The sequence below is a fragment of the Saprolegnia parasitica genome (genome assembly GCF_000151545.1).
Source record: "Saprolegnia parasitica CBS 223.65 unplaced genomic scaffold supercont2.33, whole genome shotgun sequence".
NCBI classification, from domain to species: domain Eukaryota; phylum Oomycota; class Saprolegniomycetes; order Saprolegniales; family Saprolegniaceae; genus Saprolegnia; species Saprolegnia parasitica.
In genome coordinates, this window is record NW_012156427.1 from 128,438 (window position 1) to 141,232 (window position 12,795).

A 12,795-nucleotide genomic window follows, 5' to 3' on the forward strand; every position below is an offset into this window, starting at 1 on the left:
CACCGAGGCGTTGGATCGCACACCTTGTGCTGCGTCGTGTCGGTGATGGCGATATGGTCCCAAACGACGTGCAAGAGCATGAATCCTACTCTTCCCACGTCTACGGATAGGTGTTGCACGGCTTCAAGATCAGCCCTACAATGGCCGAATGGAGAGCACAACACAACACAGGTTGGACCAACGACGGTTCAATTCCCGGCAAGCGGGCGCAACACGAATTGCTCTGGCGTTGTAGTGGTTAGCGGGGGACGCCCTGCGGAGGATGCTCGATCCCCATCCTTTTGCCAATTTTCAAAAAATATTAAAATAATTTTGGCCATCAATCGGGCAAGACAGCGCGTTGGACAACATGACAATCGTACCAGTAGGTGCGACTAGTATAGAAGAAGAATGGCATCGTCCTTTTAAACGCAGTAGCACCCACTGAATAGCACCGGTCGTCTCTATCCCAAACGTTGACCTCGCTCTCTTGTCACGACTTTCCAGGAGCCCGAGAAAGGTCAAAAACACAATCGTCCGTCGTATTTGGATAGACGCAAGCAGGATTATCCAACTATCCAGCCGTCGCGCAGGTGGTCTCGTCGTCGTCGTCGCCGCGGCGCTTACTTGACAAACTCCCACTTATTGACCATCATCTTGGAGATGCACTGGAGCGCATGCTTCTGGACTTCGGCGTTCTCGTGCGTCATGAGCTTCATCGCGACCTTCTTCGCGCCAAGGCGCTTGGCGATGTGCTTGCCGTTGGGATAGAAGCGCACAAAATCACCGATATCGTAGAGCGCGACCGCGACCGTCTTGGGGTCTTCCGACTCGAGGAGCTCAATGAGCAGCCTACGCACAACATGGTCATTCTTTTGAATGGGAACAAGCAAGGATCCTACCGAATGAGTTCAAATTCCTTGAGCTCAAACGCCATGTAGTTTTCTCGCCAAAACTTGTCCGTGTGCAGGAGCCCCCAGTTGAGAGCGCCCGTGCGCAGCTCCTTCTCGTAGCGCTCCATCGTGCTACACCACGCAATCAGCTCCATGCCAAACAATAAGAAAAATGAGATGCGCACTTGAGCTCCTTGAACTCGCGAATGAGCACGTCGCGGACGGCTTGGATCGACTTGGTGATGTCTTCGTCGGTCCACTTGCGGTCCCGGAGGTTCGTGAGCGTCTTGAGAAGACCGCCGTCAATCATGCTCTCGTTGTACTGACCGTTCTGCTTGCCGAGGAGGTTCTACGCGCATGGACAATATATAAGAGTGGCAACCCAGAAACGGCGCGGACCTGCAACGCCTCCAAGGCCACGCGCACGACCTTCTCACGCGGCGCCGCAATGACCTACACCAAGCAGTGAGGAATAGAGGGAACGGATCATGTCGGTACCTGCTGGATCAGAGCATGGACCGCACCGGACGAGCCAAACTTCTCCATCGCGTCCGGGCAGAACGAGAGCGTCCAGAGGCAGAAGCTCAGCTACCAAGAGAGAAAGGATGAGTCGAGCACGTTAGACGTCTCGAGCTCACTTCGTAGGCAAGCTGGGCGCGACCTTGGCAGTTCTTCATGACCTCGGCGACGCTATGGATACCGTATTGAGTGCAATCGGGATTGAATAGCCGAGGAAGACCTCTTCATGCCATCGGCCTTTGTAAAGAGAAGACGCGCCGTGTTGTTGCGGAGGAGCACCATGAGCGTCGTGACGGCGTTACGCGCCGCCGCTGCACGGGCCGCGTCGACCATGTTGGCCGACGCCTTGAGCGCGTCCAAGATCCACTGGATGAGCGCAGCAATGTCCTGCTCCTTGACACGCACCCTACGCGTTTGCTTCATATCCTATCTGGTCGCAGAACGGATAGGGCCTACGTCAAGAACTGGGCAAGAATGTGGCCGGCCGCATACTGCGTGTAGCCCGTCTCGCTGCGCAGGAGGCGAAGGAACGGCGCCGCATCGACGGTCGTGCCCTCGGGGACAAAGTACTCGATGCGCTTGCGAAGGCGGCCGCCATCTGCATGCAGGGATCTAAGTCGCCCACATCGAAACATCGAGGATACGACGCACCGGGCAGGAGCTCGTCGATGCGCGCAAAGGCGTAGCGCAGCACAGACGGCTCCGTGACGTTCTTGATGAGCTTGAGGAGGCCATGGCCGAGGAACTCGCCCGACTCGCGCAGGAACGTGTCGATGACCGCGTCGGCCTGCTCTTCGTGCGCGGCCGCGTTCTTGGCCGTCGTCTCCATCTCTTTGATCGCGCTGATCTCGTGCTTGTCGAGCGAGAAGCCGCCCGGGCGCGAGTACGTGCCCCAGTTGATGTCCTTGAACTTGGCGAGGGCCTCTTCGCGGGCGAGTGCCACGTCGAGCGCGTTCATCTTGGCGTCCGCGCCGCTGTTGAGGCTTGCCATCCTTCCGCGATTTTCAATGTGACTTCGTGGGGCCCGCTGTTCAATGTACCTGTTTTAAACTTTAAGCTTGATCTTTCTATCCACACCCATCGTTTCCAACAGGTGACTTCATGTGGTAAATATGGCAATACGCCACAATTAGTAGCCGAGCCGCGCGTAGGGCTAAAAACACTCAAAAAGGCGAGGCTCGATCTTTGGTTGTACACCGAACGGCCGACACCACGCAAGCCATCGCCAACATACTGGATCGGTCGGTACACAATTACGGTGGCTTTCTATTGCAGATGGAGTATTTCTTGTCGGTTTAGCTGTAGCACACCTTTCATCACAAGTCATTTCCAACACCTTTCTTCGCAAAACTCCAAATTTGAGATTCAAATGGACTCGATCACCATTCACTAAAATATCATTCCATCCAATGCAGCTGAGCATGCTCTCTAGATATTATTGTACACCTCCAGCAACTTGCGGCGTCGTTGGCCCTTCCCTTGAAGCACCGTCTTTACTGCCTTTATACTCTTGCCCAAGCTGGGCCGATCCTGTCATGAACCGGTCAGATGAACGATCAAGCGCTTTACGCATAAACACTAACCTCCGCAGTATATAGTCTAATGCCTCTACTGATTAACTACGTAGTAGGAAGGCAGGCTATTGCTATTGGCCTCGTCGTCGTGTCAAGCAGTCGTTGCGACAGCACCGGGCATGGCGCAGCGGCGCGCAACACTTCAAAGTGGCGTGTTTTATCCAATCCAGTCCGAGTCCCATCGCTGGCGTATGCGGACGCATCCGGTTACTTGCGGTTGCTTGGAGCCAAGACCGATGGCCGCCGAGCCCGAGTACGCGGAGCTCCATGCGCGCTTCGTGCACTTGCAGGCCGAGACGCAGCGACTCGCCACCGCTTACGCGCTCGCCGCCGAGCAGCTCGAAGACCTCCACATGGACAAGGCCATCCTGACGGACAAGCTTGTCCGTATCCGCGTCCGCCGGCGCAACCTCGTCCGCGCCGCCGACGCCGATCTCGGCGCGCTCATGACCGCCAAGACGCTCTTTGTCCGCCACACGCGGCGCGCCATGCGGAGACAGTTCCCACTCGCCTCCCGCAGCAAGATATCGCGGGCGCTGGACGACGCCTGGGACGCGCTCCCAGCGGACGCCCAAGAGGTAGTCGCGTACGGGCCAGACGACACGACCTCATTGCAGGCGATAGGAGTGGCAGCGCGACCTCAAGACATATGCAGAAAAACCAGTGGTATCCAAGCATGCTGTCGGATCGCGCGTCTCATGCTCGATCGATAGGCCCCACCGCCGGCGCCGCCGACCAAGCCCGTCGTCGCCAAAGCAGTCAAGAAGGAAGAAAAGGTGGACGGGCCTTTGGTCGTCGCCAAGAAAGCGCCGTCCAAGTCGCGCGCCAAGCCGAAACCTGCCACAGCGCTCAACGCGACCGACGAGCCCAAGCCCAAGCCCGCGCCTCGCAAGCGCCCGCCACCCAAGAAGAAGGATCCGTCGGCGGCGCCCGAGCCCAAGAAGCCGCGCAAGTCGCCGCAAGTCAAGGCGCCGCGCAAGCCGACGGCCACTGCCACGCCCAAGAAGACACCCACCAAGAAACTGAAAAAGGCCGACGCGCCGCCGCCGCCCAACGTTCGACCTCTGGACATGGACGAAGCGTCCAGCGGCGCCAGCAGCGTCGCGCCGAGCGATGAAGACGACAGCGACGACAACATGATGCACTTGCCCATGGGCGCGTTTGGCTAGAAACACCATACTACGTCTCGTCGGCGATCAACAAGCCTCTTTATATATTGGTCCGTGGTCGAGTCGGTTGTCGAATTTTGCGATCAACCCGAAGGCGACGTGGCGTGCAGTTGCTGTACGACCTGGCCAATGCTGCTTTTCGGAAGCGCAGCGTGAGGCGGGCTTCAATTTCCGCCACCGACAACGTCGACCGGATGCTATCGTACTCGAGCACGTCGCTGGCTTGGACCATGTTGACGAGGAGCACAATCTAGCCACGCGAGTGTCCCAGACGCGCCTTCTTCTTCTCATATTGGACAAACCTGGTCCAGGCGCGTGAATTCGGCCAGGAGACTGATGGGCTCGGTGGGAAACTTGGCGCAGAGCTGCATGACGCTCCGCACGTCACGGTCCAGCTGCATGGCGCCCCACTCGTTAAACTGCTTGGTTTGAATCCCGTCTTCAATCCACTGGCAGAGGTCGGTGACTACCGCGCGCCAGAGCCGCTCAAAGGTCACGCTGTTGAGGCCGCGTCGGAAGCGCCGGAGGGCTTTTTCTCGCAGCACCTACGACCACCAACGATGCCGCGTGTTCGTCGTCTTGAGGTGAGTCACCTGATGGACGAGGCGAAGCAGCGGCGAGTCGTGCACGTCAAAGTACTCGAACGAGTCCAAATCGAGCTCAAACTGCCACTGCGATATCGACGCTTCAAAGAACCCGCGCAATTTGGCCTGGAGCTGGATCGCGTACAGCTCTTGCGTGCCGATTGTAATGACTTGGCCGACGTCGGCTTGCAATTCGCTCAGTGCCTTCGGAAGGCACTCGAGGAGCGGCGGGTAGGGAGGAAACGAGCCCTCTTCGAGGCGCGCATGCAGCGTATCGACGTACGCCGAGCTCTTGTGCGCCGAATTGATGGCCATCATCATCTTGGCCTGGCGCTGCAGCTGCGCCGTAAGGTCCATCTCGACAACCTCCAAGAGCGCGTCGCCAAACGATTTTTCATCGTCGCCCGTCGACATCTCCGCGGGCTCGGTGGTCGCTCGGGGCGACGCCACCGGCAGCGGCAGTTCAAAGCTGCGATCTGGTAGCGCTAGAATCGACGGCATGAACGTTCCGTCGAGCGCTTCCACGATCGCAATCACGATCGCCAGCACCGTGTGGTAGTGCGAGCTACGTCCTTGTGAGATCTTCTGCACCGTATAGAGAGAGAAACCCACCTCTGGTTTGCGCGGGCAAAGGCCTTGTCGAGCACGAACGACGTGTCCTGCACCGTACTACATACCCCACACACATCGTACCAAGCAAGAAACCAAAGGACCCATGCATCCCTAGCCCTACAACCGACCTGATTTCAAACACGTGGGGCTCGACTTCTTCGGGCTCGGCGATCGCGACAGCCTTCCGGACGCTCTGCGCAATGTAAAACTGCTCGAGGAGGAGGTAGACGCCGTTGAGCTCATGGATTTTGGTCGAGAGACCGGGATGGGACGCCACGTCGACGACAGCCGCCGAGTACTGGAAGCCCCACTGGAGGATCGTTGCGAGTTCGTCCAAAAGCAGATCGATCATCTGGAGGCTCTCGTCGGCCTCGACTGTTCCCGTGTTCATGCCAATCTTGCGCTCCCATGCGAGGAGGCGCGCGTCGTTGCCGTACATGGCGAGCACGTCGAGGACGATGTCGAGGATCGTCTTGTGCAAGGGCGCAAAGGTCTCGGCGACTTGGTGCGGCCACACGGTCTGCTCAATGTACTGCAGCAGATGCGATGCGTCCTGGAAGAGCCCCGTGAGCGCCTCGAGGTGGATGTGGCGGTCGATGTAGCCGTCGGCGTTGAGCTTGGCCGAGAGTTTGAGCCGCTTGAACTGGTCGAGGCGGAGACCGCCGCGTTGACTCGCATCGGCCGCCATGTAGTCGCGCAGCCGCCGCAGCGACGCGTCGGTGCTGTCGAGCGTCTGCGCCGTGTAAAACGCATTGAGCACGCACAAGAGATCGTCCTCGAGGTCCTTGAGCTGGCCGGCGAGGTCCTCGGACGCGACAGGCCGACGCTTGTTGAGCGCGCCCGTCTTGGGCAACACAAAGTCACCAAACTGCTGGACCGCGGCCGGGCCCTTCGTGATGGCCTTTTGCTCGCAGTCGCGCAGCATCTACATGGCGATGAGTGGCCGCATGGTGCGTTCGATATCGACGTGCCTCTTCCAGGAGCGCGCTCTCCGGCGACGCCGCCGCCGCCTTGGCAGCTTCGCGCAGGCCTTGCAGCGCATCCACGAGGCCATCAAGCTTCTCTTCCGCGAGCGCCATGTAGAAGGCAGCGATGTGCTCGTGGAACGCCATCGCCGGGTCCGCCATCCTACCGTCGTCCAAGTCGAAAATCCGGATGGCCGTTCCGGGCAAACCAAATCGACTAGATGCACGCCACTTTATCCCACCGACCGCCACGCTTGGATGGTTTGAAGCGACACCACGGACGGCAACAACCGCAATGCCTGCCAAGCATGCAATCAACAAGGAAATGCACAGTCGAATGCACCGTTCAGCGCCATTACGTCCTCCACCGCACCTCTGATGCAGCAAACTTGCGTGTTATTAGATAGCCCGAGCTATCGCAGACGCTCAGCCAGCAAGATGACCAGTTGGTCACTTCGTAGCCTTGGGTCTCGGACGTCTCCAAGCTCCAAGCGTGCTCGAACTGTTTATGGTGATGATTGCTAGCAATATTATGTCCAAGGGCGATATTGTACATGGACTAGACTGTCCGAAGAGGTGGGCGCATCCGCGCTGGCACCTTTCTAATCGCGCGCGCTCGACACGCCACGTGTCCGGCCACCTCTGAGCTGCCTCCACGTAAAAGCTTGCGCTTCGTCGAGAACGCTTGTCTGCCGCAAGGACCTACTAGTACTACACATCCCAACCAGCGATATAGCGAATAATGCGAGCTTGGGTCTGCGAGCTCGTGCGCTGCGACACCAGCCTTACACAAGATGCACACGTGTAGTCAACACCATCTTGTTGAAGCCACTGCCGACGTCGTCGAATGCAGGCTGCTTCACCAGCCCATGGGCACACCGTCGCCGCGGCCGTCCGAGCCGGCGCAGAGCACCCCGGACGTCGGGTCGCGTGTGATGATCTGGCCGCGCCCAAAGAGCCCACGCTCCATGTTGGAGAGCACTTGGATTGTATGGCCTTTGGCGCGCAGTCCGTCGATCGTGGCTGCTGGCATCGTATCTTCGACGCTCACGACGCTCTCGTTCTCGCCTTCGGCCGCGCCAATGCAAAAGCGGGGCGCGTCCAGTGCCTCTTGCGGGTCCATGCCGAAGCGCAGCATGTTGAGCAGCACTTGCACATGGCCTTGCGGCTGCATAAACCTACTCCCGCACAGATGATGATAGTACGTCGTATCAAACTATCAACCGCGGAGCCGTACCCGCCCATGACGGTAAACGTCGAGTGGAGAAGCTGCGAGTCGGCAAAGAGCGACATGGCCGGAATGATCGTGTGGTACGGGCGCTTCCCGGGGGCGAGTGCGTTGGGATGGCCTTTCTCCAAGATAAAGTTGCTGCCCCGGTTCTGCAGCGAAAACCCGCGACCTTCCGGGATCAAGCCTAGTCCATGTTCGTTTGCAGTCCCTTGACGATGCAAGTAATCGTACCAGAGCCAAACTTGGCATAGTTGCTATTGACCATCGAGACCGCGTTGCCGTACACATCAACGACTTGGAAGCTCACGGTATCGCTCGACAGAATGGGTGATCCGCGCTTGGGGTCGACCATGGCCTAGTTCACATCGTACATGTCACATACTACTACATTTGTGTGGAATAGAAAGAGACCTTGTCAGGGGAGAAGAGCTCAATGCGCGCTTTGGCGTACGCTGCACTGAGGAGCTCGTCCACGGGCACGTGCTCGACGTCGGGGTCGCAGACGTACCAGCGGGCGTCCTGGAAGGCGAGGCGCATGGTTTCAATGAGCGCGTGGAGGTACTCGGGCGACTGGTGCGCAGCGAGCACATCTGGCGGCAGCTGCGACAGCAGATTGAGTGCAAGGAGCGCCGTGATGCCTTGGCCATTTGGCGGAATCTCAAACACATCAATGCCATCAAACGTCGTCTTGATCGGCTGCACAAACGAAGACGCGTGCGTCGCCAAGTCCTATCCGGATAGTATGATATAGGACCACACGCATTCCAGTGCCATTTACCTCGAGGCTCAAAAGTCCGCCCTGGGCAACGACCGCGGCGACAATGTCCTCGGCGATCGGCCCTTCGTAAAAGCCAGCTTTGCCGTACAGGCCAATGGCCTCAAGCGACGCGGCGAGGTTGGGGTTGCGGAAGATCTAAACAATGAGTCCAGTTTTATCAAACTGAAAATGAAAATGGTACCTCGCCCGTGCGCGGCGCACGACCATCGATGAGCAAGTCCTAAGTAACCACGACGTTAGCACCTGTGCTGCGCCATAATAGAAAGAACCTCGGGGTGCGGCCAGCGAGTGAGCTGGAACGTCCTATGTCCGCAAGAATGACAACCAAAGCGTTGATGGGGAAAGCACTACGCAGTCTCCCAGAGGTACGACGTGACGGGCGCGACGGGGAAGCCTTCGCGCGCCAAGTCGATCGCTGGCTGGAGAATGTCTTGCATGGACATGGTGCCCCACGCCTTGACCGCATCGACCCAGCCCGCGACGGCGCCAGGTACCTGTGCGCGCTGTGAGCTGCGCGGTGCCATCACCACCCTACCGTGATGGAATGCACATGGCCCAGCGGGATGCTGGTCGCGTTCGGGCAGTCGGCCATCGCGCGCTCCAGCGTCAGCGCCTTGGCACAGCGTCCGCTGCCGTTGAGGCCCGCAACCTACCGCCACGTACTACGTTGGCGAGCCAAGACGATCCGAATCCCAGTATTAGTACCTGGCGCGTCTCGGCGTTGTAGTAGAGAAGGAAGCAGTCGCCGCCGATGCCCGTCGAGCACGGCTCCGTGACTACAGAAGGCACTATAGCGACACCAGAGGCGGCGGCGTACCGTTGAGCGCGGCGGCAATCGCGATCGCTGCGTCCACCGCGTTGCCGCCGTTGCGCAAGATGCGGTAGCCGATCTCGGAGGCCAGCGGCTGGTTCGTAGCGACCATGCCATGGGTCCCATAGACCTACGTGGCGGCGTCAGCGGCATGGCGCTGGCGAGGCGTGCGCACCGGGGACCGGGTGAAGGACCGGGTCGTCGTGGCGTAGCGGTGCGTCGTCGTCATCAAAGCAAAAAGTGACCTTGAACCTCGTGTCGCCCAATCAGAAGGCACCACGGGACAGCCTGCGACATTTGATAGAAAATCTACTTATAGAGGTTCAAGGTGGCACGGCCAGCGCCCGTTGCGAACGATGACCAAGGGCCGTGGCCGCACCAGGAATGCTTCATGGAGACCTTAGCTAGTCTTGAATAGAATACGAGTGCTATCGACTATTGATGATACCAACGCAATCTTCCACAACGCAAACAAAGAACTTGAATCCTGAACCTTTCACCGCGTCCACCGGGTCCACCAAATTGGTCGTTGTACATTTCTGTGTCGACACTACATCCAATCCCCTTGATCCAATATACTTTACAGTCTGTCAGTAGTTTCTACACCAGCTTCGATCCTGCTGGCGCGCTCCTTGCGATCTTCGACGGTTCACGACCACCACTCTTGTCTCGCCTCGGCAGCGCGAGTGATGGTCACGAGATCCAATCAGTCACGCAACCTCACTTTTCAACTTTTGATTCTTCCCACATTGCCATGCCGGCCCTCCTTTTGCCATCGCTCCAGACAGCACCCACGACGTTTGCGCTCCCGACCATGGACCACGTTCCAGCGCCCGCCATCATTACACCGAGCAATGCTACCGTCCTCGGGTGGGATGACTTTCTGTGTCCTTCCACGTGGCTGCACCAGACGCAAGCGATCCATCCCAACCAGCTCACGCACCCAGCGCTTCTGCGCCAGCTCGCAAATCTTGATATGGCGATCGTGTCGCTGCTCACGCAGGCGCGGACGCTGGGCCCAATCTTTGTCGTTGCCGAAAACGTCAATGCGATGCATGCGCTGTGCGTGGCGTTCCTCCCGCAGACACTGGCGCTGCTGTCGTCGTCGTCGTGCGTGTGTGTCATGTCGGCATCGGCCACAATCCTCGACGACGTCTGTGTGGCGGCACTCCAAGTCTCGTCGAGTGTGTTTGCGCCGGCCAAGTCGCTCATTGTCGCTGGCCAAGCGTGCTGGCGCCACGAGTGTGCGCGTATGCGCGCGCCGGTTCTAAGAAAAGTCATTGCGAGCGGCCACGCAACGCCGTCGGTCGACGAGGCCCGCGAGAGCATCCAGCGGCTGAGTCGCGGCCTCTTGCAGGTCGTGGCCGCGCACACGACAGCACTCGACATGACGCTCTAGACGCGCGGTCGGTTGAGTTGCTTTGTATACTATGCCTTGATATGTAAATAATTTATCGTCGATTTGAAATGCCTTTTTGAGCTCTTGTTGACCATCAAGTAGGGCGCTAGATCAGAGGTCCGCAGCACTGAAAGTCCTCGATACCTGCCTGCACCAGTATCTCTTGTCCAGAACAGGCGTTCTCGCTGCAACGTATACGACACGTAATACCGTTCTCACGTCATGGTCAACGCATCCAAGAAAAGGCTTCGACTCCGATTGACACAAAGGGGGTTACATCGACGAGGCTTCTGCGCCGAGTACGTTCGCTACGTCACGACCCGTCAGACTCGGTGAAGGGCAAAAAAGACCCGACAAAAGCACGCCACCCCACTGGATTGGGACGTTTGAGCTCATGAAGCTGGCAAGCCACGGGCTCATCCTATCAATAGCGCTCTTCAAATGCGCCTTTCTATAGCGTATCCTTCCTCCTATCAAAAAAACACATAAGAACGCACGTGATGGCGTGGACGGCGAGTACGCTAGGACAAAGGTCATGGACCCTTGGCGAGGAATGTAAACCGCCCCGACGTGGCTGCTCGATCGGATTACCGAAAGATGCTTGGATGCTCGCAGCAGCGTGGAGGTATCCCTCTCTCTGCAATCGTTGTGGCAATGCAAAACAACTCTACAGTTCTGTCGTTCGCCCACCGCAAATAAGCTGGTGGACGCTGGCAAAGCCGGAGAAGTACTTTACACGTGAGACCTGAGCTTTGCGGTGCGACCCATTGGGTGCGACCGGTGACCCATGACCTATTTTATCCATGCAGCATCTCGGCATCGCAGACGCTGTCGCGGTTGAAGTGTATATACAGTAGTCGGTCCCTTGGACATCTGTCAACATCCAGAGCACACATATATCAGGGATTTTCGTGGGTCCAGCGAATTGTGCCGTCCCAAGGGATCAAAACCGGCCTCGGATCTCGCCAGCCAAGTCGTGTCTGCCTCCTCGTCCAAGTCGTGTCTGCCTCCTCGTACCTGCACTATCAGTCCCACCGCCGCTGCGACGACGTCCGAGTAAGCAGCTTCAACGCACTTCTTAACTGACAAGCTTCCGTGAGTAACATCGAGGCCAACGCCCGCCTTCGTCCGAGACGGCGCCCTTGTCATGGCCTGCGTCTGTGCATACCATTGCGCCTCGATTCCCTACGCGATACACCCGGCGCAGGTCGTTTCTTCTGGACAACGATTCCGCACCATCGTCACCGTCACGTCGTCAGGCCTCCAGGTATCGCATTGTATCAGGGGTAGGCTAACGCCGACTCTACGCTGGTCCGCGACAGGGGACAGCGCCACGCGTGCGTCTCGTCCGGGATGGTCAGTTTTGATCTGGATCCCATGCCCACAAGCCGGGAACCACCCGCCCGGTTCGCGGACTCGACCGCGCTCTCGCCCAGCGGCAGCACCGTGTCCATGGCCGCGTTCGCTGGCAGCGTCTGCCTCGTCGTCAACGTCGCGTCCCAATGAGGGCTCGCGACGCTCAACTACACTCACTTGGCCGAGCTCGACCGGCGCTTTCGGCCGCTCGGACTGCGCATCCTAGCGTTTCCATGCAATCAGTTTGCAGGCCAAGAGCCCGGCTCCGAGCGCGAGATCCGCGAGTTTGCCAACGGGTTTGGCGCGACGTTTCCGATCTTCGCCAAAGGGGATGTCAACGGCGCCAAGACGCAGCCCGTGTTCCGGTCCCTCAAGGCACACTTGACCGGCACGCTCGGCGCGTCCATCAAGTGGAATTTTACCAAGTTCCTCGTGCGCCGCAATGGACAGCCGTTCAAGCGCTATAGCCCGACCACGCCTCCGCTGCGGCTCCTCGACGACATTTTGATGCTGCTCGCCGAGGACAAGGCACCCTTGTCGTTGAGCACACGCACGGAATGAAGGACGATACCTCCAGGTAGAGCATCCAGCAAATATGGCGCCTGCATGACGGCGCGGCTCTCAACCTGCAAAGACGCGGACGGGCCGCGCTTGAGAAGATCGTGGTCGTCACCTTTTGAGTGGAAGGCGACGCGCACGAAGCGCGCCATGGTATGGATGCAATCTGGTAGACTCGACAGTAGTACATAATAGTATGCCTTCTTGGAGCAAGGATGGTCGTCATTGTCGCTGAGGACAACAAATATTTTTGCACTTTGATTGGCCAATATTGTATGTATTTCAATCAATCAAAATTGATGCAAGCCCGACCACCGCCGACGCCGACGGGATGGTCGCAACTTTGCATCCGAAAATGACATCGCTC

The 12,795-nt window shown here is 58.4% G+C and overlaps 6 protein-coding genes across 6 annotated transcripts; 3 read left to right on the plus strand and 3 right to left on the minus strand.

The window, feature by feature from the left end:
• Positions 1-531: 531 nt before the first annotated feature.
• On the minus strand, positions 532-2,393 carry SPRG_08077 (hypothetical protein). Its single transcript, XM_012347045.1, has 9 exons — positions 2,043-2,393; positions 1,848-1,989; positions 1,612-1,797; positions 1,511-1,562; positions 1,371-1,460; positions 1,272-1,325; positions 1,058-1,221; positions 882-1,004; positions 532-831 (listed from the first exon to the last, which is right to left on the minus strand). Exons 1-9 carry the CDS (start codon positions 2,380-2,382, stop codon positions 603-605), a joined length of 1,380 nt encoding a protein of 459 aa, XP_012202435.1. The 5' UTR covers positions 2,383-2,393; the 3' UTR covers positions 532-602.
• Positions 2,394-3,185: 792 nt separating this feature from the next.
• Positions 3,186-4,189, plus strand: SPRG_08078 (hypothetical protein). Its single transcript, XM_012347046.1, has 3 exons — positions 3,186-3,543; positions 3,590-3,631; positions 3,679-4,189. Exons 1-3 carry the CDS (start codon positions 3,202-3,204, stop codon positions 4,132-4,134), a joined length of 840 nt encoding a protein of 279 aa, XP_012202436.1. The 5' UTR covers positions 3,186-3,201; the 3' UTR covers positions 4,135-4,189.
• Positions 4,155-6,474, minus strand: SPRG_08079 (hypothetical protein). Its single transcript, XM_012347047.1, has 6 exons — positions 6,260-6,474; positions 5,459-6,237; positions 5,331-5,387; positions 4,728-5,283; positions 4,437-4,679; positions 4,155-4,384 (listed from the first exon to the last, which is right to left on the minus strand). The coding sequence occupies exons 1-6, from the start codon at positions 6,455-6,457 to the stop codon at positions 4,175-4,177; spliced, it is 2,043 nt and encodes a 680-aa protein (XP_012202437.1). The 5' UTR covers positions 6,458-6,474; the 3' UTR covers positions 4,155-4,174.
• A 622-nt stretch (positions 6,475-7,096) lies between these two features.
• SPRG_08080 (hypothetical protein) lies at positions 7,097-9,352 on the minus strand. Its single transcript, XM_012347048.1, has 12 exons — positions 9,291-9,352; positions 9,122-9,245; positions 9,010-9,080; positions 8,840-8,953; positions 8,656-8,798; positions 8,574-8,607; positions 8,486-8,524; positions 8,305-8,439; positions 7,938-8,255; positions 7,758-7,881; positions 7,533-7,710; positions 7,097-7,473 (listed from the first exon to the last, which is right to left on the minus strand). The coding sequence occupies exons 1-12, from the start codon at positions 9,342-9,344 to the stop codon at positions 7,155-7,157; spliced, it is 1,653 nt and encodes a 550-aa protein (XP_012202438.1). The 5' UTR covers positions 9,345-9,352; the 3' UTR covers positions 7,097-7,154.
• A 517-nt stretch (positions 9,353-9,869) lies between these two features.
• SPRG_08081 (hypothetical protein) lies at positions 9,870-10,587 on the plus strand (the record flags this gene model as incomplete). Its single annotated transcript, XM_012347049.1, has 1 exon — positions 9,870-10,587. The coding sequence occupies one exon, from the start codon at positions 9,870-9,872 to the stop codon at positions 10,512-10,514; it is 645 nt and encodes a 214-aa protein (XP_012202439.1). The 3' UTR covers positions 10,515-10,587.
• A 1,297-nt stretch (positions 10,588-11,884) lies between these two features.
• Positions 11,885-12,431, plus strand: SPRG_08082 (hypothetical protein; the record flags this gene model as incomplete). The annotated part of the gene is made up of 2 exons (XM_012347050.1): positions 11,885-12,005; positions 12,057-12,431. Exons 1-2 carry the CDS (start codon positions 11,892-11,894, stop codon positions 12,429-12,431), a joined length of 489 nt encoding a protein of 162 aa, XP_012202440.1. The 5' UTR covers positions 11,885-11,891.
• Positions 12,432-12,795: the final 364 nt, after the last annotated feature.